Source organism: Mastigoproctus giganteus, chromosome 9 (genome assembly GCF_048544385.1).
Source record: "Mastigoproctus giganteus isolate SK-2022 chromosome 9, ASM4854438v1, whole genome shotgun sequence".
NCBI lineage: Eukaryota > Metazoa > Arthropoda > Arachnida > Uropygi > Thelyphonidae > Mastigoproctus > Mastigoproctus giganteus.
The window spans coordinates 86,034,999-86,062,017 of NC_143583.1; the positions used below are offsets into that span (position 1 = coordinate 86,034,999).

A 27,019-nucleotide genomic window follows, 5' to 3' on the forward strand; every position below is an offset into this window, starting at 1 on the left:
TATGTGAAGTGCGGAAGGGGTGAAAGGTAATGAAAAAGTATAGACAAGCAAATGGTATAGGGAATGGTAAATTGTAGGGGAGGGGAAGGGGAGAAAAGATGTTCAAAAGAAGGCAAAAATAACGATAGGATTGAGGATAGATGGAGCGTTTGTATCATCCTCATATTGCACCAATAGTTTTACAAACGGGGAAAAAAATAGAAAAAAGACAGTATAAAGAAAAAAAAGTGTAGAAAATGTCATTAAAAATACTAAACTTACTGGGTGTGTAAGGCCCAACCTTAAAGAAAGGGTTCTGGTAAAAGCAAGTAAAAATGGGTGTTAATACCATAGGCTAGTAGAGAAGAAGGGAAATCTAAACCAAAACTAAAAGTTACCGGGAGTTATTAAGTAGAGAGGAGGAGCGACATACACAGCCAAGATGGAATGGAAGGAACAATGACAAGTAACTGAGTTTTTATAGATTTAGAGAAACAGATAGGGATGACTGCTATCATTGAAAAAAAGGGAAAGATGGCCTAAAAACATGAAACGTCAGACAGAAGGGCATGGACATACCAAAATGTGAAGGAACATGTGAAACAGAAAATAGAACAAGAATAATTCCGAACTACAGGAGAAAAAATCCGGTAAAATTTAGATGATCAGATAACATTGTTTATAGATTATGGCTCCAACCTTCCAAGATGACAAACCGTGGTAGAAAGAAAAAAGCACAGTTAGGCACATCTGCAGTTGATTGGAGGTTTAGTGAATCCATTATAAAAGGCCGCATATTTGCCCCCTTTTTCTAATACTACAGACAAGTTTGGAAATGCAGTGCCTGGTATATGACCAGGAGTAGTCCCCTGATGAATTTCCTGGCTATGTATCATATTTTCATCTACTATATTCAGATTTTGCATATTTTCCATCCCCTGATTCAACCTCTTGCTAAAACTGACCTCCCATATCTGAATACAGTGTTATTTATTTATTTACTTATATATTCCTTTTTTTCCCTCAGGTTCCAGTTCATTTTTGCACTAGGTTTTTCAAATTCTTTCATCTGTTTAACCACTACTTCACTTAGTTCTGGCACCTTGTGTACTTTTCCATTTTCACAGACACTTTATTTATTCTACAAACCGTATATATATATACACTGTTTTTATTACTTTTAATTTCATAGCTTTATAATTTTATCGGCATATTTTATTTTATATTAAATATACACTTTCATCCTGTATTTAGTTTTCATTTTATTTTATTAAATATTTTGTCATATACATGGGTTGGTGAGAGAGAGAGAGAGAGAGAGAGAGAGAGAGAGAGAGAGAGAGAGAAGAAAGGAATCACCAAGAAAGAGAAGAATGATGATATCCAGCTCAGGACCCTGGGTGTGCCAAGCCCATGCTCATCAGATGTGAGCCCCTGGGGGTATATATGGAGAATTAGAAAGACACTTTCTTTTAAATCAGTCTAAATAGATATGTCAACGAGCCAAATCAACTGCACACATATCAAACTAACTTTTCCCCCCTCTTCCTTTTTATCCCCTTTACTTTTGTTCTTCGGAACAATCATCCTGAAATTAGCTATCTACAGTATTAGTAAGTATTTTTGCTCTTCTCGACTTTCAACCTGCACTAGGTAGTACTCTGCTACCTACCTGCACTAGGTAGCAGAGTACTATAGGGACCAATACCTTTCATGTTTCAGAAGTCTATAAAAAATAAAAGAAAAGGGGGAAATCTCTGTAAAAAAAAAAAAAATAAGACAAGAGACAGTAAGCTATTTTGGTATAGGATTACATTTGCAAGCAAGGTAAAACAGTAATCTATACTGAGTGAATTATAAAAAAAAAAATTATCTACAAAGCTAAAGTACTTACATGTTTTGGTAATTACTTGAGTCACAATCATTATCCAAAAGGCCATTGGTATTGGCACTTTTCACCATTTGGACAAGAATGGGTGTCAATTCTCCTTCTAAAGCTAATAAACCCTATAATTTTTAAAAATGATTAATTTAATTAAAAATTCAATGCTAGCAGAAAGGAAAATGTATGGATTTGACAGCTGCATTTCATACAGTGATGACTACATTCTAATAAGATATACTTTATTGTAAGATATGCTGACTCTAAGTGCTTAGAATTTGCAGATCTTATAAATTAAAATAGAATTATTTGTTTTGCTAAAATAAATCCAGGAAGGGCAATGGAAAGTGAGAATTAGCATTAATGCCTGAGTATTAAGTTAAAGATAGTAAGTATTAAGATTGGATGTTTAGTTTTAATGGAAATAAGGGTAAAGTTGGAAGAACACTGGATTTAGTAATGGACAGTTTTAGGTGTGTGAATTAAAATAGCAGCTAAGGGTAAACAAGTAATTTCAATAATAAAAGAGAACAAACAAAGACAGCGCAATGACTAAAGAAGGGGGTGCCATTTGAGAACAGGCATGAAAGGGGTACTGAAGGCAAGAACAATAGGACCGTAAAATGGGATTACGAAGCGTCTCTTTTGATCTAAGCCACTGTTAGGAAGTAAACAGGAAATTAATGGATGTCCAGTTTTTGCATCAAAAAGAAACGGCATCAGGGTGACTGATAAATTTGGGTAAGCTTGATATATTTAGCAGAGGTGTGAACATGAAAATGATTGTTATGGAGGTTACATTGAAACACGAAAGGGCCATACTGCCGTGTGAAAAAAAAATAAGAAAATTCTAGAGAAGGGTTGGTTTGTGTGCTAGGAAAACAGCTGGGGCGAGCTGTTTTAGTAAATAGGAAGGAATGAATTCCAGCATGTCCTGGAATCCAACAAAAGGTGACAGTCCGCCTATTGTTATGAAGTTCCGATATTTTATTTCTTATTTGATTTACAAATGGATGTGGAGAGCGAGAATTGCCACAGATGGCTGTCACTGCACTCAAAGAGTCTGTGTAGATAATATTTTTCAGAGTGAAGTCATTAGCAAGGAAGGTCAAACCCATCTTGATGGCATGGAGTTCTGCAGTGAAAACACTGTATTCCTGCATGGTAATTCAACAGAGACTGTTGATTTTGGTAGAACCACAGCAGCTCCCACAGCTGTCACTTTTGGAGCCGTCAGTATAAATTTGCATAGTTTGTGCATTTGCCAAGGAGTGGGTTGCATGCAGTTTCTGAAAGGTTTGATTGTTCAGGGAGTGTTTTACCTATTGGAGCAGAATGGTATTAAGGGTAAGTTGCTACAATGGATAAAAGGATGGTTAAGTGGGAGAAGACAGAAGGTGGTAATCAATGGGTGCTGCTCTTTGTCGAATAATGTTATTAGTGGAGTCCCACAGGGTTCGGTGTTGGGTCCACTGTTGTTTTGTATATTTATTGATGAAGGTATATCAGGCTTAATGTCGAAGTTTGCAGATGATACAAAGGTTGGCAGGGTTGTTAATGACAGCAATGGCAGTGTGCTACTGCAACAGGATCTAGATAATTTGGGCAGATGGGCTAAGAAGTGACAACTGAATTTAACCTTGACAAATGCAAAGTACTGCATATGGGTAGAAGTAACCCCAGAGAAACGTACCAACTGTGTGGTACTACACTTAAGGTGGTAGAAAATGAAAAAGACCTGGGAGTAATTGTGCAATCAGATATGAAATTTTCTGAGCAGTGCAGACAGGCTGCTAGGGCAGGTCATGGGGTTTTGTCAATGATATATAGGAATTTTGCCAGCAGGGAAAAGGAGGTGATTGTCCCTCTGTATAAGGCAATGGTCAGGCCACGCCTTGAGTACTGCGTACAGGTCTGGAGGCCTCATTTTAGGAAGGATGTAGATTTGCTTGAGTGTGTACAGAGAAGGGCAACAAGATTGGTGAGGGTAATGAAGGGATCCGCTTACCAAGAGAGTCTTAAGTTCTGCAAATTGCAGTGGCTGGTGTCTAGGCACCTGCACAGTGATCTGATTGAGGTGTATAAGGCCTTGAATGGCCTTATACATGTATAAGGCCTTCCACTTGTTTAGATTACGAACCTAAGGGGGCATAAATTCAAATTAAGAAGGGACAGATTTAGAATAGATGTGCAGAAATTTGCCTTTAGCCAGTGGGTGGTTAATTGCTGGAACAAACTTCCATCGGTCGTTGTGGAAGTTGATAGGTTGAATAAATTTAAGGAGGAACTGGACAGGCATTTGGAGGGAATGGTGTGATTTTTTTTTTTTTTTTTTTTGGCTGATGCTGCATAAGCTCATACACTTGCTTTCTTGCATCATATGCCACTACTACTACCTAACGTTGGAAGTAATCATCACATGACGATATGCATGCTTCCCATGGAAACTGCACAATTTCTCTGTCTTGATGAGAATTGGCCAAATGCATATTCAACTGCTGAATTAGTTCTTTTAGGCGGATTCCTGTAGGTTTGTTTTCATGAAGCTTATTTCTAAAAAGGTTTACCCATTGAGGATCATAGAGGTGTGACCAGATAGGATGAGATGGAAGGCTATTTATTTTAACAGCATAGTTGAGGAGCAGCACCATTCTCCGAAAGTTGAGTGGTGGTTCATTGGCTTCTACATATAGGCTTTCGACTGGCGAAGTCCTGAATGCCCCAAGGGCAGTCCTGAGTGTACTATGTTGTATTGTGTTGAGAGATGCTAGCAGAGTCTTTCGAGCAAAGTCATAAACTGGAGTAGAGTACAATGATCAGGCCCCATGTCATAGATGAGATGACTAAGTATATTCAGCTTTTTCATACAGACAGGTCATGCTTGTTGTATATGTTTCTGGAATGTCAGTTTGGTGTCAAATGTCATGCCCAAGAATCGGATATTGCTGGTAATTGATATTGATTGGTTTCCTAATGATAATTCGGGTTCTGGATGTAGCTGATGTTTTTAACAAAAGTGAATGGCTGTAGTTTTGGTTGCTGATAGACGATACCCATTATGTGAAGTCCATGACACTATTTTGTTTATTGCAAGTTGTAGTTAGCATTAGCATTAGCATTAGTAGAGGCATTTGATGCAAGAAAGCAAGCTTATGCAGCATCAGCCAAAAAAAAAAAAAAAAAGTAACATAAATAAATAAAAATAACCACTTCCACTTCACCCCTCTGTTCGTTCGAAATACCTGTCCAGCTGAGCCTTAAACTTATTTAGGCTATCAACTTCCACGACAAGGGATGGAAGTCTGTTCCACCCACCAACCACCCGCTGGCTAAAGGCAAATTTCCGCACATCTATCCTACATCTGTCTTTCCTCAATTTGAATTTATGCCCTCTCAGGTGATTTTTCTGAGCTAGAGGAAGAATCCCAACAGCATTGAGCATGCTCAAACCATTCAAGGCTTTGTACACCTCTATCAGATCACCCCGCTGGTGCCTAGTTTCCAGACACTGTAATTTGCAAAACTTAAGCCTTTCTTCGTAAGAGAACCCCTTTGTCCCATTCACCAATCTAGTTGCCCTTCTCTGTACTCGTTCCAGCAGCTCTACATCCTTCCTGAAATGAGGCCTCCAGGCCTGTATACAGTACTCTAGGTGTGGCCTGACCATTGCCTTATACAAGGGAATAATCACCTCCTTATCCCTGCTAGAAAAATTCCTATATATCATTGACAATACACCATGAGCTACTCTTGCAGCTCGTCTGCACTGCTCAGAGAACTTCATATCTGCCTGCACCACCACCCCCAGGTCCCTTTCATTCTCTACCACTGTCAGTGTAGTACCACAGAGTTGATACGTTGCTCTGGGGTTGCTGTTTCCCATATGTAGTACTTTACATTTGTCAATGTTAAACTTCATTTGCCACCTCGAAGCCCATCTGCTCAACCTTTCCAAATCCTGTTGCAGCAGCATAGTGTCAGTAGTGTCCTTGACAACCCTGCCAACCTTCGTATCGTCTGCAAACTTGGACATTAAGCCTGATATACCATCATCAATATCATTTATAAATACAGAAAACAATAAAGGCCCCAATACTGAACCCTGAGGGACTCCACTAATAACATTAGTCCACGATGAGCAGTGTCCATTGATTACCACTCTCTGTCTTCTCCCCCTCAACCACCCCTTTATCCATAGCAGCAACTTGCCTCCAATGCCACACTGCTCCAATTTGTGCAGCAGTCTTCCATGTGCAACAGTATCAAAAGCCTTTCTAAGATCCAAGTATATAATATCAAAGTTATTCCCTGCATCCAGTTCTTTTGTGACTGCATCATAGTATCCAATCAAATTGGTCAGGCAAGACTTCCCCTTAACAAAACCATGCTGTGTCCTAGCTATAACTGAAGTCTTGTCTAAATGATCCTGCAGTGCTTCTTTAACCAGTGCCTCCATTAATTTTCCGGGAACAGAAGTTAAACTCACAGGTCTATAATTACTTGTGTCAGCCTTTGATCCCCCTTTGTGAATTGGGGTCACATTCACATCTCCAGTCAATGGGTACCTCCCCTGAGTCCAAGGAAGCTCTCATAATTATGGCTAAGGGTTTGCTTACCTCCTTTGCTGCCTCCTTTAATATAACTGGATAGATCCCATCCACCCCAGGTGCCTTTCTTGTGTTTATCTTCAACAATTTCTCCTCCACTTTGCTCTCAGTTATTACAAGATTCTCTAGCTTACTGCTAGAGTTGAATACACCTCTGGCATTCCCCTCGCTGAATAACTCCTCATGTGTGAATGTCGATGCAAAATATTCATTTAGTTTGTTAGCTACCCGAGCAGGGTCATCAACAGTTGACCCATCGATCTCAAGTGGACCAATCTGATTCATCCCCTTCCTTCTAGAGTTTACATAAGTAAAGAACTCTTTGCTGTTTTTCTTCGCATCCCTTGCCAAGGATCTCTCGTAATCTGCCTTCGCCTGCCTAACCTCCTTTGTAACTTGGTTACAGATCAACTTGTATCTATCATAGGCGTCCGTGTCACGTGTTAATTTGTATGTATCCCATGCATTTTTCTTCTCTGCCATATGCCTCATTAGTTCATCTGACAACCATTTAGGCCTAAACCTTGAACAATATTTCTTAGTTGGTATGTAAAGCCTAGTAGCTTCCACGATAGTTGTCTTTCAATGGAACACATATTCTGTGAATGGCAATATATTGCAAGGTCATCAGCACGAAGATAAATGTCTACATTACCAGAAACATTCTGCGCTAAACTGTTCATTCTAAGAGCAAAGAGTTAAGCATTAAGGACCAATCTTTCTATTACCTGTAGTACGCCTCTTTGAATAAGACATTGTGAAAGAGCATTACAGTAGTTCACTTGAAATGTTCTATTTTTAAGGTAACTCTCTCTCGATGATCATTGGGAGTCGACCTCTGAGTCCAATGGCATAGAGGTGGTGTCAAATGCCTTTTCAATATCTAGGCACACCATGACAAGATGTTCTTTTCAGATAAAGGCTTTCCGTATGTGACATTCGGCTTTCACCATTAAGTCTAATGTGGATCGATTTTTACAGAAAAACCAATCCACATAAGACCTAATGGTGAAAGCCATTGATGACTGAGTGGGATTCTATGTACCATACAAGTCTATTGTGTATCATCTTTTCTAATGTCTTGCCTAAGCAGCTGGTAAGGGATACTGGTCTATAGTTGTGGATTCATCTGATCTTTTCCAGGTTTGAGAAATGCTAGCACTGTTGAATGACACCATGAATGAGGATAGTAGCTTTGGAAGAAGATTCGATTCAGAAACCGCAATAGCGAAATTAATACCTTTTTGTCTAGGTGTTGCAACATGAAGTAACAAATCCCATCAGGGCCAGACACCCCATATTTTTTTATTTGTTTAGAGCATCTTGTAGCTCCAAAATTGTAAATGATTGATTATATGGGAATGACAGTCTTGTGTTAAAATTTAATTTTCATTACTCAGCCCTTGTTTTGTTGCTGAAAGGATGATTCATATGCAGATGTATCTGAGATTTGTGCAAATTTTTCTGCCAGAGCATTAGCTATTTCAACTGGAGATAAATCTTGCCCATTAAATCTGAGGATTGAATCTGAGTTTAAACCATTACATCTGAGTTGAGGATGCTTGTAGAAATCTACCATTCAGTTTTTATTTTATTCCAGATTAATCTGCTATTGGTATTCTTCGTTATAGTAGAAGCAAACTGGATCCAAGAATCTATTTTAGCCTTTTTCCTTACAAATCCTGCTTTTGCTTAAGTTTTTTGAAATTTATAAGGTTCTCCATTGTTGGGTGTTTACGAAACAGGTTCCATACCCAGTTTTTCTCTTTTTTGGCAAGCTAGCATGCATCACTCCACCACTGATTGGCCTGTTTAAAAGAACCAGTACAAAGTTTTGGTATGGACTTAGCTGTCGCATTTAGAATCTTAGTTGTGATGTGTTGTGTGGCATCATCAATGGATTGATGTTTGATAATTTCATTGTCAAAAGAGATATTAGAAGCAAACAACTTCCAATCAGCCTTGGAAAATTTCCATTCAAGGTGGTAATTATTTGCCTGAAGGATTCTAGTTGTTTGGATTTCACAAATTATCAGATAATGGTCACTGTTTAGCAGATTGTCCAGAGTTAACCAGCGGTTGAGTGGATACAACATTGGAGAGCAGATTGTTAAGTTTATAGCCGTAGTTGTTCTAGTGGCGAAATGAATGTAAGTATCTGCACCAGTATTCAACAGTGTTAGATTATGTTTGTTAAGCAGTGATTGCAGAAGATTTCCTCGTCTGTCTGTATGTGGGGACCCTCAGAGTGGTGGTGTGCATTAAAATCTCCAAATAAACAAAAGGGAGGAGGGATTTGCAACAGAAGTTCTTCTAAGTCATTAGAAGTATATTCTTTGTTTGGTGATAGAGAGATTGAAACTATTGCTAACATGATTCCTGAGGAGATATGTATTGCTACTGCTTCTAAGGAGGTCTGCAGTGGAATGTGTTTAGCAGGGATTCTTGAGTTTACAAGAATGGCCACACCTCCATGTACAATGTTATTGTTATTTCTATTATGCTGATATACAGTATAGTTCTTGATTTTTGGAATTACTTTTAGTTTCTTGTAAACATATGCTTACCGGACTATACTGTTGGATTAGGTCATAGATATCATCAATGTTGCTATGTAGGCCTCTACAGTTCCCCTGTATGATATGATCCATTATTTGTTTTAAGCAGTTGGGCTTGATTCAGTCTGCTTTTTAGGTCCAGTCCATTTTTGTCTCTCCAATTTTATTCTTTCTTTTTTCGAAAGGATAGGATGCCCTGTGTCCATGTCATCTTCTGCGTACAGATCTAACATTAGCATTAGCATTAGCATTGGCATTAGTAGAGGCATTTGATGCAAGAAAGCAAGCTTATGCAGAATCAGCCAAAAAAAAAAAAAAAAAAAACCACTTCCACTTCACCCCTCTGTTCGTTCAAAATACCTGTCCAGCTGAGCCTTAAACTTATTTAGGCTATCAACCTCCACCACAAGGGATGGAAGTCTGTTCCACCAACCAACCACCCGCTGGCTAAAGGCAAATTTCCGCACGTCTATCCTACATCTGTCTTTCCTCAATTTGAATTTATGCCCTCTCAGGTGATTTTTCTGAGCTAGAGGAAGAATCCCATCAGCATTGAGCATGCTTAAACCATTCAAGGCTTTATACACCTCTATCAGATCACCTCGCTGGTGCCTAGTCTCCAGACACTGTAATTTGCAAAACTTAAGCCTTTCTTCGTAAGAGCACCCCTTTGTTCCATTCACTAATCTTGTTGCCCTTCTCTGTACTCCTTCCAGCAGCTCTACATCCTTCTTGAAATGAGGCCTCCAGACCTGTATACAGTACTCTAGGTGTGGCCTGACCATCGCCTTATACAATGGAATAATCACCTCCTTATCCCTGCTGGAAAAATTCCTGTATATCATTGACAATACTCCATGAGCTACTCTTGCAGCCCGTCTGCACTGCTCAGAGAACTTCATATCTGCCTTCACAACCACCCCCAAGTCCCTTTCATTCTCTACCACTGTCAGTGTTGTACCACAGAGTTGATACGTTGCTCTGGGGTTGCTGTTTCCCATGTGTAGTACTTTACATTTGTCAATGTTAAACTTCATTTGCCACCTCTCAGCCCATCTGCTCAACCTTTCCAGATCCTGTTGCAGCAGCATAGTGTCAGCAGTGTCCTTGACAACCCTGCCAACCTTTGTATCGTCTGCAAACTTGGACATTAAGCCCGATATACCATCATCAATATCATTTATAAATACAGAAAACAATAATGGACCCAACACTGAGCCCTGAGGGACTCCACTAATAACATCAGTCCACGATGAGCAGTGTCCATTGATTACCACTCTCTATCTTCTCCCCCTCAACCACCCCTTTATCCATAGCAGCAATTTGCCTCCAATGTCACACTGCTCCAATTTGTGTAGCAGTCTTCCATGTGCAACAGTATCAAAAGCCTTTCTAAGATCCAAGTATATAATATCAAAGTTATTCCCTGCATCCAGTTCTTTTGTGACTGCATCATAGTATCCAATCAAGTTGGTCAGGCAAGACTTCCCCTTAACAAAACCATGCTGTGTCTGAGCTATAACTGAAGTCTTGTCTAAATGATCCTGCAGTGCTTCTTTAACCAGTGCCTCCATTAATTTTCCTGGAACAGAAGTTAAGCTCACAGGTCTATAATTACTTGTGTCAGCCTTTGATCCTCCTTTGTGAATTGGGGTCACATTTGCACATTTCCAGTCTATGGGTACCTCCCCTGAGTCCAAGGAAGCTCTCATAATTATGGCTAAGGGTTTGCTTACTTCCTTTGCTGCCTCCTTTAATATAACTGGATAGATCCCATCCACCCCGGGTGCCTTTCTTGTGTTTATCTTCAACAGTTTCTCCTCCACTTTACTCCCAGTTATTTCAAGATTCTGTAGCTTACTGCTAGAGTTGAATACACTTCTGGCATTCCCCTCGCTGAATAACTCCTCATGTGTGAATGTCGATGCAAAATATTCATTTAGTTTGTTAGCTACCTGAGCAGGATCATCAACACTTGACCCATCAATATCAAGTGGACCAATCTGATTCATCCCCTTCCTTCTAGAGTTTACATAAGTAAAGAACTCTTTGCTGTTTTTCTTTGCATCCCTTGCCCAGGATTTCTCGTAATCTGCCTTCGCCTGCCTAACCTCCTTTGTAACTTGGTTGCATATCAACTTGTATCTATCATAGGCTTCTGTGTCATGTGTTAATTTGTATGTATCCCAGGCATTTTTCTTCTCTGCCATATGCCTCATTAGTTCATCTGACATCCATTTTGGCCTAAACCTTGAACAATATTTCTTAGTTGGTATGTAAAGCCTAGTAGCTTCCAAGATAAGTTCTTTGAATGCTTCCCATTTTGAATTTGCTGTTGGTAACATCATCAGTTGGTCCCACTGTATAGAATTTAAATACTGTCTCAGTCCATCGTAGTTGTCTTTACGGAAGCAATAACCCTTCCCTTTACCCCTAATGGTAGTTACCTCTTTGAGTAAATCCCACTTCAGAACACTGTGATCACTGCCACCTAGTGGTTCATTTATCTGCAGATTCTTAATGCATGAAGAATCACTGCTGATAATCAAATCAAGAGTATTACTCCCTCTAGTTGCCTCCTGAACATGCTGATGTAGAAAACAATCATCCAATAAATCCACAAAAGCCCTGCTAGTGTGTGAGTAACCAGCCCCCAAAATCCAGTCAATATCTGGGAAATTAAAATCTCCCATTATAAGACACTCTGATTTACTGGCCCACTCTATTTCCCTGTACAGTTCCTTATTATACTCATCAGAGTCATTAGGCCTATAGCACACTCCTACTCTCAATTTTGATCTCCCAATGTTTATGTCACACCAAACTGACTCCACACTGCACTGTCCAGCGATGTCGACTGGCTTCACTTCCTTGGTTTTTATGTGTTTCTTAACTAATAGCATAACACCTCCCCCCTTCCTATCCTGTCTATCCTTTCTGTAGACGTTGTACTCCCCAAATTGCAGTTCCGCATCCCTTATATCTGTGTGACACCACGTCTCTGATATCCCAACAATATCTGCCTTCGATGTTTTGAGCAATACCTCAAATTCATCAAATTTATTTACTAAACTCCTAGCATTGGTGTACACGCAAGTATACCTGCACCTGTTTCTATTCTTAGCTACCCTAACACAACCCATGTGTTTACTTGTACCGCAATGGCTCCCAGCAGTCTCTAAATACCATGCATCTTGTTTTTCAGGCTTCTGCTCATTCTAATAGAAGCAGTGCAAGAATCTCTTTCACCTCTGCCAGTGGCTACTGTCAATCTATTGGTCTTTGTCTCCCCCCAAGATCTAAGATTGGCTCATCTCGGTTGATGTTTTCATCTGTATCCATATTTGTTAAATTTGGCCAACTTTTCTGCATTGGGACTGTTATTTTAGTTTTTATAGTTTCTCAGGAAGACTGTGATGCAGTTGGCAGTACTGTAATTGGTGTGTTGTGGCACGATTTATTGCATGCTGTTCCTTAGTAGATTGCTGTGTGGCTGACAGTATTTCTCGGACCCAATCTGTAATAGACATGGTTGGGGGAACTGACACGTCAGTTTGAGTAGCTGCTGCAGCAGCATAGGTATATTTTGGTGTAGTAAGTATAATTTGCTTCTTTGCCTCCTGGTAAGTCACTTTACGCTCTACTTTGTATTTTTGGATCTTTTTTCCTGTTTTCCACAGTTCACAGGATCTTGAATATGCGGGGTGTTGGCCTTGACATTTCAGACAATGTGGTGTTTCAGGATTTTGAACCATAGTTTGGGCACACTGCATCCCCTCGACAGATAGTCTGAGAGTGCCCAAACTTTTGACACTTATAACACCTGATGGAATTAGGAATGTAGGGTCTTATATGGCAATTGAGATAGCTGGCTTTAACACTCAATTGTAAATTTGGTGTGCCAAACGTTAGGATGATGTTCCGCGTGGGAACAAGCTGACCATCTTTTCTAATTGTAATCCACTTAGTTTACGTGACTTTTTATTCTTTTAACTCTTGAATCAGTTCATCTTCTATGACGTTGATCAAGACCCACTCAGCAATTACCCCATTAGAGATATTTAGTGTTGCATTTGGGGTAAACTTGCACAGAAATACCACTAAAGTTTGAGAGATTCAGCAGTCTCTGATTGCTTATGACTCACAATTTCTATTAGCAAATCTCCGGATCTAAGTCTTTTCACCATTTTAGGCAAACCCACTGAGCTTTCCAAGCATTTCTGTATCAGAAATGGGGAGAGCATAGTTATAGATTTGGTTGACAAGGAGTGGAAGAGAAGGAAAGATGGGAATTCCTGTTGCACTTTTTCAGTCCTCAGTCTTTTCAACTGTGATGTGTCATGGTCAGAGTCATTTACTTTTAAACATGAATGTCGAGGCTTAATTGGAGGAAAATTACCAGATTCCACGTTTGCTCCTTTTAGCCCTGGGAGAGGGAATTTTTCCTCCCAGGTTACTGGCTCCACCACATGGAAGCAGGAGCAGTGCCACTAGTGACCAAGTGGTTGTAGAAGTTAGTAAAGTTTTTAGTGAATAATATATATACACAGAATAAAGAAAGGTAGTTTTCTTTTCAGTGTTCTTGCTTTAACACTTGAAGCACAGAACCACTTGAGACAAACAAAAGAGAAAAAGATACTAGAAAGGAAATTAAACTTTGTTCCTTAGAAAGAGCACTCATATATATATATATATATATATAATCTCAGAGAAATCGCTTGGCACTCGGGGCCACATCCATTAAGACAACCATTGTTTAAGACATGACAAGTATCCAACTTATCTTGGAATTACTATGGATCGTACTCTGACATACAAACACCACTTGTTAAAAGTGAGAGACAACTCCGGACAAAAAATAACTTATTGAGTACGCTTTCCAGATCAAGATGGGGAGCTAATGCCCATACTTGAAGAACTTCCTGCTTTGGACTTTGCTATTCCATTGCAGAGTATTGCTGTCCAGTTTCGCAAAGTTCTGCCCACACAAACCTCATTGACATCCAACTAAACCAAACTATGAGAAACATCACTGGCACAATTATGCCTACCAAAACTGAGTGGTTGCCAGTTCTTACGAACATTTCTCCTTCTCATCTTCAAAGACAAACCCCCTTCATCAGGAAAAGACAATTAAACAGCTGCGGCATATCCAAAACAGGACAGAGTTACCTCTGCATGACGACATCTAGAATGCACCTCCACAATGACTGAACACCAGGCACCCAATCTGGAGTGATCCTTCACTATTTAAACAGGATACTCCAACCCATGTTTCTTGGCAGCAAGAATGGGATCTTAATGCTAATCAGATTCCCAACTCCCATCTTACTGACAGAGTGGACAATCCCGTAGCAAGTTTTGACCTTCCCAGAGATTTATGGAAGAAGGAAGGGGATGAATCAGATTGGTCCACTTGATATCAATGGTTCAACTGTTGATGATCCTGCTCAGGTAGCTAACAAACTAAATGAATATTTTGCATCGACATTCACATATGGAGTTATTCAGCGAGGGGAATGCCAGAGGTGTATTCAACTCTGGCAGTAAGCTAGAGAATCTTGTAATAACTGAGAGTAAAGTGGAGGAGAAATTGTTGAAGATAAACACAAGAAAGGCACCTGGGGTGGATGGGATCTATCCAGTTATATTAAAGGAGGCAGCAAGGGAAGTAAGCAAACCCTTAGCCATAATCATGAGAGCTTCCTTGGACTCAGGGGAGGTACCCATAGTAACCAATCCAAAAATACAGCAAATCCCGGACATACTTTCCAGGACTTCTTACGTAAGTCAAGTTTTACGTAACCAGGGAATGACTAATAGAATATTGCTCCTATATTAGTATTAGTAACGGCCGCATGGTGCAAGAAAGCCTATGGCTTATGCTGCACCAACGAAAAAAAAAAAAAAATCCGAACAAAACAATGATAAAAACAAAAAATAAATAAATAAATAGATAAATAAAATAAATAACTAATTAATAATAATCAATAAATAAAAAAATAAAATAAAAAATAAATAAAAAGGAAATTAAACCTATCATCCTATGCGCTTCCCTTACTCGAAAGTACTATCAAGATGACCTTTGAATTTCCCCAAACTGTTGGCCTCCACCACCCATGAAGGCAACCTATTCCAGTAATTTATAACTCGCTGGCTAAAATAAAACTTCCTGCAGTCCAATCTAAACATTTCCCCCCATAACTTGAATTTATGTCCCCTAGTTCTAGCATCATTTATAATCTTGAAAATTTTGTCCTCATTCATTTTACTGATGCCTCTCAGAGCCTTAAACACCTCAATCAAATCTCCTCTAAGGTGTCTAGTTTCCAAACTCTGCAACCTGTTTACAATGATCAGAGAATTTCATGTCTGACCATATCTTAACACCCAAGTCACTTTCCTCCAGTACTGGGTTTAGTTGAACTCCACCAAGTGAATACGTTATTTTGGGATTACTGTTTCCCAGGTGTAATACCTTACACTTTGTTGGATTAAAGCACAGCTGCCATTTTTCTGACCATTCCTGAAGTCTATCTAGGTCTCTCTGAAGAAGCTCAGCTTGACAGTGATCATTAACTACTCTACCAATTTTAACATCATCTGCAAATTTAGACATCACGCCCTCTATCCCTTCATCAATGTCGTTTATGAAAATTAAAAACAACAGTGGTCCTAATACTGATCCTTGGGGAACCCCACTTCTTACATCAACCTAATCTGAGGAATAGCCATTTATCACAACCCTCTGCCTCCTGCCCTGAAGCCATCCTTCTATCCATCTAAGGATTTTCCCAGTGATCCCAACCTGTTCCAGCTTATAAAGCAACCGCTCATGTGGGACTGAGTCAAAAGCTTTGCTGAAATCTAAATAAACAATGTCGAAATTATTCCCTAAATCCAGCTCGTGAGTGACCCTTTCGAAATAGCGAACCAGATTTGTTAAACATGATTTTCCCTTTACAAAACCATGCTGAGTATCCTTGAGTATTTCAATTCGATCCAAATGATCCTGAATTCCACCCTTGATCATTGCCTCCATGATTTTCCCTACTACTGAAGTCAGACTGACAGGTCGGTAATTTCCAACTTCACTTTTAGAGCCACCCTTATGTATGGGAGATACATTTGCACTTTTCCAATCCAAGGGAATCTCCCCAGAGTCTAGTGATGCTCGCATAATTAGCCTGAATGGTTCAATGCACTCGCTTGCCACCTCTCTTAAGATTATAGGGTATATTCCATCAACTCCAGGAGCCTTACTGGTCTGTAGGCTCGAAAGTTTTTTCATTAAATAATCTTGCGAAATTTCAATATCATTAATTACATATTTTTTAACTTCGTTCCCACAATTTCCCATTGCCACAAAAGGCTTTTCATTTGTAAATATCGATGCAAAATAACTGTTGAGTTCATCTGCAACGGCAGCTGGTGTATTTATTACTATCCCATTTCCCTTACGTAAAGGTCCGATCTGGTTTGTCCTGCTCTTCTTAGCATTTATATATGTGAAGAATTCTTTATCCCCCCTCTTTGCTCTGTTTGCTAGTGATTTCTCATAAGCTGCCTCTGCCTGTCGAACCTTTTCTGTGGCTCTATTACACATCACCTTGTAGCTGTTATAGGCTTCAGTACTTTTTATTGCTCTGTAACCTTTCCATGCCACCTTTTTCTGCTCAAGTAATGCGGCAACTTCACTATTCATCCAACTTGGAACCCTTCTCGTGGAGTATTTTTTTAATGGTATATACGCATTCAAGGCATCTGTGATTAATGTTTTAAAAGCGTACCACAGTTCAATTGTATTCATTCTCTGCACGATATCTATCCAGTTAATAGAGGCCATGTAGTACCTTAAGGCATCGTAATTTCCTTTTCTGAAATTAAAACCCATTCCTTTGCCTTTAACTACTGCTACCTCTCTCGTCATCATCCACTGTAGAGCTCCGTGATCACTTCCTGCTACTGGTTCCTCTACTGTCAGCCCTGTTATGTCATCTGATTCATGTGTGATGATGAGGTCTAGGATATTCTTTTCTCTAGTACTTTCCCTGACATGTTGATACAAATAACAGTCATCTAGTTGATTTAAAAATTTTGTTCCCCATGTCGAGTTTCCTTCCCATTTACTCCAATCAATTAGAGGCAAATTGAAATCACCCATAATAAGACATTGACGCTTACTTGCCCATTCCATTTGCATGTAGAGGCTTTTGTCATAATCTTCACAAACACCTGGTCTGTAGATTACTCCTACTCGCATTATACCTTTGTTTCCAACTATCTCACACCATACAGACTCTATACTAGCATGTGAAATGTCTGAATCCGAGAAAGCTATCATTGCACTCAGGCTGCTTCTGATAAGAAGCATTACCCTACCATCCCTTCTATCTAACCTATCCTTCCTAAATACATTATACAAGCCGTATTGAAACTCATCATCCCCAATTTCCGGGTGGCACCACATCTCTGTAAGCCCTATTATGTCCGCGTTACTTGTTTTAACCAGCAGTTCGAATTCGCTCATTTTATTGACGACACTTCTAACATTACTGTATAAACAATTAAGATTTACTGTTCTTGTATATTTAACAACCCTAACACAACCCTTGAAGTTTTTTAGGCTCTCTTCCCTGATATTAGCTACCCGCTCACGTGAAACGTCTTTGCCCCCAGAACATCTAGATAATACATCCAGTTGGGGTAACAGATAAGAACTCTTAAGGTATGTGCAAGAGTTACATTGACCAATATTATCAGATAAACGTGTGTATCAGATAAACGTGTGTCAGTATTACCCACATCCCCCCTAACTAGCAGTTTCCCTGAACCTTTAAGGTATCCTCAATAATACTGGCAAAAACTTTTGCACCACCTTTGTTTAAGTGTATCCCGTCTCTACAAAACAAAACCCTTCTACCTACAAGTGTGGGCCATGCTGATAGATTTTGACATATCCTTGATATGTCAAAATTCCAAAAACTACATAATATCCTCAGAAGAATGAAGAAAAACAGTTATATATTTTTCAATTAGTTAGTTATATATTCTTTGGATATTAGTTATATATATAGAAAAATAGTTATTTTTAATTAGTTCAATTAAAAACTTTATCTGGGGACAGGGGATGAAGTTGTTGGAGTGGCACATACGAAAAGAAAACATTAAAGGAAGAAATTGTACAGTAAAAATTGATATGTATTTCCGTAGCCTTGGTTATTATAGTTGACTTCATTGGTGATACTGGCAAAAACTTTTGCACCACCTTTGTTAAAGTGTATCCCGTCTCTACAAAACAAAACCCTTCTACCTACAAGTGTGGGCCATGCTGATAGATTTTGACATATCCTTGATATGTCAAAATTCCAAAAACTACATAATATCCTCAGAAGAATGAAGAAAAACAGTTATATATTTTTCAATTAGTTAGTTATATATTCTTTGGATATTAGTTATATATATATAAAAATAGTTATTTTTAATTAGTTCAATTAAAAACTTTATCTGGGGACAGGGGATGAAGTTGTTGGAGTGGCACATACGAAAAGAAAACATTAAAGGAAGAAATTGTACAGTAAAAATTGATATGTATTTCCGTAGCCTTGGTTATTATAGTTGACTTCATTGGTGCTGATCCCTTCACCGCTTCTCATATTCTGTCTTTTTCCTTTATTATTGTGTTCACTGACAAATCTCAATTCTGCATGATACTTGTTGATGTTTGAGCATTTTCAAACATCTTTATTTTAATTTTTTGATCCGAATCGATCGCTTTCTTTCTTTTTTTTTTTTTTGATAGATTTACTAGTGCCGCTGTCACTTATTCTCTTAGTCGGCACCAATGATAATGCTCAAAATGAAATTTTATGTAAAGAATTTCACAGGGTTAAGACAAAAACTCACTATTATCACCCCATGCCAGCTCACATTTTACTAAAACACCTTTCTGGAGGTCACTATCATAAAACAATAAAAACAATTTGCACGTTCCAGGTTATTGGGCTTTTCTGTTAATTCATTATAAACGGGTAGTAAACTCAATCATATTGCATTTACAATAATACCGATAGCTGGAATTCTGTGGGATTTTACGTTATTATGGTGAAATGTGTCCTCCCTTCACTGAAATCTTCAGCCATATAAAAAAAACCTAAATAAATTTTAAAAATATTTTCTTCATTCCTATTTTTAAGCTTGACTCCATATCGTGCTTGTGCAATTTGTGTGTGCCGTGATCATCTTTATTGCTTGCTTATTATTATTATTATTCTGTTTTAAATTTTACAATCCTAAAAAAGAAAAAAAAAAATTGAGTGGAAAAAATTAACGTAATTTCCAAGTTACGTAAGTCGGGGACTTACTACAGTACAGTATATCCAGATGTTCAGCAACCAATGGAAAAAATATGGCAATAGATAAAACACTTACCACGCACTACTTGTGTGCCCAATATGATGCTTCCCTTTATTTTTTACGATGTCGCGTATGGTTTGGTCACCAACATTATAATGGTTCATTATAATGTTAATGAATTTTTAACCAATGAGATTTAACCAATGCACCGTTTTGAAACTTTTGTATAATTTCAAGTTTTTGTTTAATTGATTTTGCAATTTCAAAAAAAAAAAAAAAAAAAAAATATTTTCTCTTTGCGGTGCAACGAAACAGAACAATTGAAGCGAGCACTAAAACAAACTAAACCTTTTTTTTTTTTTTAGTGTTGGGTGTGAAGACAGTGGGGGTTGCAAGATAATAATCTCCCAATGATGACTTTATAATGCCCTGCTTGTCACTTATTTATGACTTGTAAAAGATCTGTTTATACCTATTTTAGTTATTACTTGAATTTTATGATTTCTGGTTGATTTTTTTTTATTTGGAGTCTTGAAGTGTCCCGGTTAATCGATAGTCCGCTGTAAATAAATGAATGAAAATGAGAAACAACAACCAATCCTTAGAGAACTCCACTTCTGATGTTATACCAAACTGAAGAATATCCACCGATCACAACCCTCTGCCTTCTGTCACGCAGCCACTTGCAATCCATCTAAGAATCTTTCTGGAAACCCCGCATGTTCCAAGCTTATACAGTAATCTCTCATGAAGGACTGAGTCAAATGCTTTGCTGAATTGCAAATAAACTATGTTAAAATTGTTCTCAACATCTAGCTCATGAGTAATTGTGTCAAAATAGCTTATGGTTAGTTAAACATAATTTTTCCTTGACAAAACCATGCTGTGTGCACTCATAATTCAAGATTTCCCAAATCACTGAATTCAGACTAATCAATCTGTAGTTACTGACTCCACTCTTAGAACCATCTTTATGTATTGGTGATATGTTGGCATCTATCCAAACCAAAGGAATCGTTTCCTAAGGTTCAATACACTCTTTGGCCACCTCCCTCAAAATTATTAGGTATATGCCATCAACTCTAAGAGCCTTACTTGCCTTTATTCTTGAAAGTTTTTCTAATAAACAGTCATGAGTAATTTCGAAATCACTAATTTCGTATAACTCAAACTCACTTACACAGTCTCTCTTCAACATGAAGGGTCTTTCATCAGTAAAGATTGATGCAAAGTACCTATTCAATTCAATAGCAACATCAGCTAGGTTTTCCACACCCAGTGCACAAGGGTCTTATCTGATTCATTTTTTTCTATTTTATATTCACATACACAAAAAATCCCTTATCCTCATTCTTTGCTCTCTTAGCCAGAGCTTTCTCGTACTCAGCCTTCACCTCCCTAACCTTACCTATGGTATTGTTACAGGTCAGTTTGTAGCTGTTGTAAGCTTCAATACTTTTCATCGCTCTAACTTTCACATGCTATATTTTTCTGCTCTATTAGGCAGGCCAGCTCCATATTTATCCATTTCGGAATAAATATATGACTTACATATTTATCCTCATGCAATATTTTCTAAATGGTATATATGCATTCATGGCTTCCACGATTTTTGCTTTAAAGGCATTGCATAATTTAAATGTATTCTCCTTCCCTCTGTAATAGGCACAATTAATAGATGACAATAGTGCCTTAAACTGTCATAGTCCTCTCTTCTGAAATTAAAACCCATGCGTTTACCTTTAACTACTGCAATCTCTTTCTTCACTTCGTAATCTCTACCTACCAATGGTTCCTGTATTTTAAGCACTGTGATGACATCTGATTCATGAGTAATGGTGAAGTTACGAATATTCTCACCCCTAGTACTTTCTCTAACATGCTGGTACAAATAATTATCATCTAGTTTATTTAAAAATTTTGTTCCCCATGGTGAGAGCTCCATCCACTTATCCAATCAATTAGGGGCAGATTGAAATCACCCATAATAAGACATTTGCACTTCCTTGCCCATTGCATCTACATGTAGAGTCTTGTCATAAAATTGCAGCCATTATCACTGCAGGATGGAAGCCTCCTCAATGATTCTTGTTGAGGGAAATGGACAATAATCTGCCATGCTGGTCCAGTGCAGATTAGCAGATCAACTGTATTTAGCAGTCAGGGGCTTGAACCCCAGTCTACTCAAGGAGTGTGTGCTACTGCACTCCCACTCCTCACCACTCAGCTACAGATACTCTTCACAATCTTCTGTCTGTTGAGTAGTCTCATCATACCTTTGCTTTCAACTAACTCACACTACACAGATTCTATGCTGGCAGACAACTTTTGACTCAGCAAAAGCTCTACAATTGCCATATATCATGTCAATGGCAGCCATTTTTAATTATAATAAATTAATTAAACATGATTTAGAGCAACAGCTAGGACAAGAGCACTGTATGAAGGACATTGGAATTGTGTGTTTTATATATGAAATTTTAAATACCTGCATGATTTAGGAGGGTTCAAAATTTTTAAAACCCCTTATTGACAAGAAATAATTCAAAACTGTTCACTTTTTAGTGCCTCTCTACATTTTAAATTTATTATGAACTAAGCTATGAAGAATAGATTTTTTTTATATTTAAAACATGTATTTTTAAATATATTTTTAAATAAAATTCTTGGGTCATGGATGTTTGTTCATGTTCAAATTTGCCTCCTTTCTTTGGGTATGATGTAATTTTTTACAAAGGGAATTAATGTTTTGCTAATGCTCACACTAAGACTAGAAGATTGCACCACTTGTGAAAATTAAATTCCCACACTTCCCTGTTAATGGTACTCCATTTGTCATGTGAGCACGCCTTCTTTATATTCATGAAACTCTTGAATTCTTTCTTATTCATGTTTAATGCTTACATGAGTTACCGTGTCAACTATTTCAGCTACACCTAAAGGACAATATGACAGTAGTGAGCTGTGAATTGGAGAGAAAGATCATACTAATTTTAAATTCATATTTTTAATGATGGCATACATTAAATTTACTAGATTTGATACTAGAGAGCTTTTAAGTGCTCGATATTTCCTATATTCTATTATATTATGACTCAACAGGGCTTACCTTTATTTTTGATATAGGAAGCTTCTTTTCCAACTCTCCTTGTCCAACTTGCTAATAATTCATGGGGAAGGCGATATCAATTTTGCAAGACATTGTCATAAAGTTAGATTTTGGAGGTCTAAACTGGCTAATAATTAAGGATCGATTTTTTCTTTTTGGTGCTGTGGCAGGAATTTTGAGTTAAATTTAGGGGTCTAATAATTGGATATGGGGTAGGGGTGGGGGTTATTCTCTACATTCCTTAAGTCGGACTAGAACTTTTCGGAGTGTCACGTTCACAGGAAGAGAGCTACTCACAATTAATCCGAAACTTTTGTCTTATGTTGTAGTGTTTGTTCTTCACGCATGCGTATAAGTGACCAATCGTCGGACAATAGGAATGGCTTACAGATATTGATTGAAGTTGCATGTACTTTCATCTCTAAGGTTTCTGCAATAAGTAGTTTGTAGTAGTAGTGTTGAATATTTATAATTTTAGTTTCATTAAAGCCAAATGTATGTCATTCATTTATGGCGTGGAACGAAAGTTCCGATGCATTTGAACGACCCGCCCGTACTGAAGCTTCGTGTTGTTTTGCTCGAAGCAGTGCCACTCCCGTGGTGGATCCTACGTAGACAGCATCACAATTTTTGCATGGTATACTGTATACTATCACAGCATGACCTAGTATACAGTATACCATGCAAAAATTGTGACGCTGTCTACGTAGGATCCACCACGGGAGTGGCACAGCTTCGAGCAAAACAACACGAAGCTTCAGTGCGGGCGGGTCGTTCAAATGCATCGGAACTTTCGTTCCACGCCATAAATGAACGACATACATTCGGCTTTAATGAAACTAAAATTATAAATATTCAACACTACTACTACAAACTACTTATTGCAGAAACCTTAGAGATGAAACTACATGCAACTTCAATCAATATCCGTAGGCCATTCCTATTGTCCGACGATTGGTCACTTATACGCATGCATGAAGAACAAACACTACACCATAAGACAAAAGTTTCTGATTAACTGTGAGTAGCTCTCTTCCTGTGAACATGACACCCCAAAAGTTCTAGTCCGATTTAAGGAATGTAGAGAATAACCCCCACCCCCTACCCCATATCGAATTATTAGACCCCTAAATTTAACTCACAATTCCTGCCACAGCACCAAAAAGAAAAAATCGATCCTTAATTATTAGCCAGTTTAGACCTCCAGAATCTAACTTTATGACAATGTCTTGCAAAATTGATATCGCCTTCCCCATGAATTATTAGCGAGTTGGACAAGGAGAGCTGGAAAAGAAGCTTCCTATATCAAAAATAAAGGTAAGCCCTGTTGATTCATAATTAAATTTACTGAAAATATTGTTATATTATGGCCACATTTCTTCCCTGACAAAACAATTAATGTTGCAGATTGAAAGGAATCACAATAATTGTGGAATACTAAAATTAACATTAACTAAAATTGACATTAATATCACTCTGGAAGATAAATTTTTTTTTTTTTTTTTTTTTTCATTTATGATTGCATTTCATTTCATTTCATTTCATTTATGCACATATCAGGAAATGGAAATTTTCATTATAGTGAAACCATTTAAATAGTATTTGTTGTAACAGGATTTTACTGTATCAAACATTAATGTCATATCAGTCTAATTGATGTTGGTGAACAATGCAATGTTGAGTCTGTTTGGTGTAACATAAGCACTAGGAAATGAAAAATGAGAGTAGGTATGTGTTATAGGCATAATGAATATGATGACTATAATGAGCAATTGTGCAGAGAAATAGAGTGGGCCAGTAAATCAGAATGTCTTATAATGGGGGATTTTAACTTTCCAGATATTTACTGGAACATGTGGTTTGGTCACTCGCACACTAGCAAAACTTTGTGGATTTATTGGATGACTGTTTTCTACAGCAACATGTTCGAGAGGCAACTAGAGAGAGTAATACTCTTGGTCTGATTATCAGCAGTGATTATTCATGCATTAAGAATTTGCAGATAAAGGAACCACTGGGTGACAGTGATTACAATGTACTGATGTGAGAATTACTTAAGGATGTAACTACCATCAAGGCTAAACGGAAGGGCTTTTGCTTTCATAAAAGTGACTGACTACAGGGGTCTCAGACAGTTTTTAAATTCTGTACAATGGGATCAACTGATGATGTTACCAATGTTGAATTCTAAATGGGAAGCCTTCAGGGATTTAATTTTGGAGACTACTAGGCTTTTCATTCCAACTAAGAAATACTGTTCAAGGTTTAGGCCTAAAAGGATGTCAGATGAACTAATGAGGCTTGTGGCAGAGAAGAAAAATGTATGGAATGCATATAAATTATCAAGTGACACAGAAGCTTATGGCAGATAAAAACTAGTCTGTAATCAAGTCACAAAGGAGGTTAGGCAGGCGAAGGCAGATTACGAGAAATCCTTGGCAAAGTATGCAAAGAAAAACAGCAAAGAGTTCTTTACTTATGTAAACTCTAGAAGGAAAGGGATGAATCAAATTGGATCACTTAACATAGATGGATTGACTATTGATGATCATGCTCGGGTAGCTGATAAACTGAATGAGTATTTTGCATCTACATTCACACGAGGGGAGTGCCAGATGTTTATCAAACTAACAGGGAGCTAAGTGATTTTGTAATAACTGAGAGCAAAGTGGAGGAGAAATTGTTGAAGTTAAACATAAAAAAGGCACCTGGGGTGGATAGGATCTATCCAGTTATATTAAAGGAGGCAGCAAAGAAGTAAGCAAACTCTTAGCCATAATTATGAGAGCTTCCTTGGACTCCAGGGAAGTCCCGATGGACTGGAGGTGTGCAAATGTATCACCAATTCACAAAGGGGGATTCAAAAGGTGACACAGGTAACTATAGACCTGTTAGTTAAACTTGTGTTCTGGGGAAAATAATGGAATCACTTGTTAAAGAAGCATTGCAGGATCATCTAGACAAGACTGCAGTAATAGTTAAGACAGAGCATGGGTTTGTTAAAGGGAGGTCTTGTCTGACCAATTTTATTGGATACCATGATGTGGTCACAAAGGAACTGAATGCCAAAAATTATTTTGATATCATATACTTAGATTTCAGGAAAGCTTTTGATACTGTTGCACATGGAAGACTGCTGTACAAATTGGAGAGGTATGGCATTAAAGGTAAGTTGCTACAATGGGTAAAGGGATTGTTGAGTGAGAGACAGCAGAGAGTGGTAATCAATGGAAACTGCTCTTTGTGGACTAATGATATTAGTGGAGTTCTCCAGGGTTCAGTGTTGGGCCCATTGTTGTTTTGTATATTTATAAATGATATTGATGAAGTTTTATCAGGTTTAATGTCCAAGTTTGCATATGATACAAAGATTGGTAGGGTTGTTAACGACAGTAAAGACAGTATGCTATTCCAACTGGATCTAGATAAGTTGGGCAAATGGGCTGAAAAGTGGCAACTGAAGTTTTAACATTGACAAATGCAAAGTACTGCATATGGGTAGCTATAACCCAAGAGAAACGTACCAACTGTGTGGTACTACACTCAAGGGAAGTGGAAAGTGAAAAAAAACTGGGGGTAATTGTGCAGTCAAATATGAAGTTTGCTGAGCAGTGCAGAGGGCCTCCAGGGCAGGTCATGAAGTCTTATCAATGATATATAGGAATTTTGCTAGCAGGGACAGGGAGGTGATTATCCCATTATACAGGCAATGATCAGGCCACATCTAGAGTACTGTGTACAGGTCTGGAGGCCTCATTTTAGGAAGGATGTAGAGTTGTTACAACAAGTACAAAGAGGGACAGCAAGATTGGTGAGGGGAACAAATTGGTACCAAGAAGCTTAAGTTCTGCAAATTGCAGCACCTGGAGAGGAGGCACCTGCGAGGTGATCTGACTGAGGTGTATAAGGCCTTGAATGGGTTGAGCAAGCTGAATGCTGATGGGATTCTTCCTCTTGCTCAGATTAAGAATCTGAGGGGGCACAGATTCAAATTGAGGAAAGACAGTTGTAGAATAGATGTGTGGAAATTTGTCTTTAGCCAGCAGGTAGTTGATTGGCAGAACAGACTTACATATTTTGTTATGGAAGTTGATAGCCTAAATAAGTTTAAGGCTGAGCTGGACAGGCATTTGGAACGAATGGAGGGGTGAAATGGGAGGGTTTTTTTTTTTTTTTTGCTGATGCTGCATAAGCTTGCTTTCTTGCATCGTATGCCTCTACTAATGCTAGTTAAATGACTATTTCCAAACAGATATGGAAAACTTGCTCCATACATAACATCATGAAACATTCCAAGCATCACTGCATATAAGCAATGTCTTGGTCGGCACTGTGTTTACTTAATACATCATATTTGAAATATGAATACTTAATCTTACTTTGGCAAATGCAGCAGCCGTCATTTGTACTCTTCCTTCATCTGAGGCATAAATTTTTAAATCATGACGGTATGTACTATGCAAGCGAAGTAATCCCAAACCTTGAGTCCCTGCATATTCACCTGAAAGTAAATAAAACTTTAAAAAAT

At 38.2% G+C, this 27,019-nt stretch overlaps 1 protein-coding gene across 1 annotated transcript in view; it reads right to left on the minus strand.

Annotated features, from left to right (window-relative positions):
* Positions 1-27,019, minus strand: part of l(1)G0196 (inositol hexakisphosphate and diphosphoinositol-pentakisphosphate kinase) — an 832,616-nt gene that overhangs the window by 325,366 nt on the left and 480,231 nt on the right. Inside the window, exons 16-17 of the mRNA XM_090381508.1 lie at positions 26,871-26,992; positions 1,874-1,986 (exon numbers count right to left, since the gene is read on the minus strand). Coding sequence (XP_090237634.1) covers positions 1,874-1,986; positions 26,871-26,992 — 235 coding nt within the window. The remainder of the gene's footprint in view (positions 1-1,873; positions 1,987-26,870; positions 26,993-27,019) is intronic.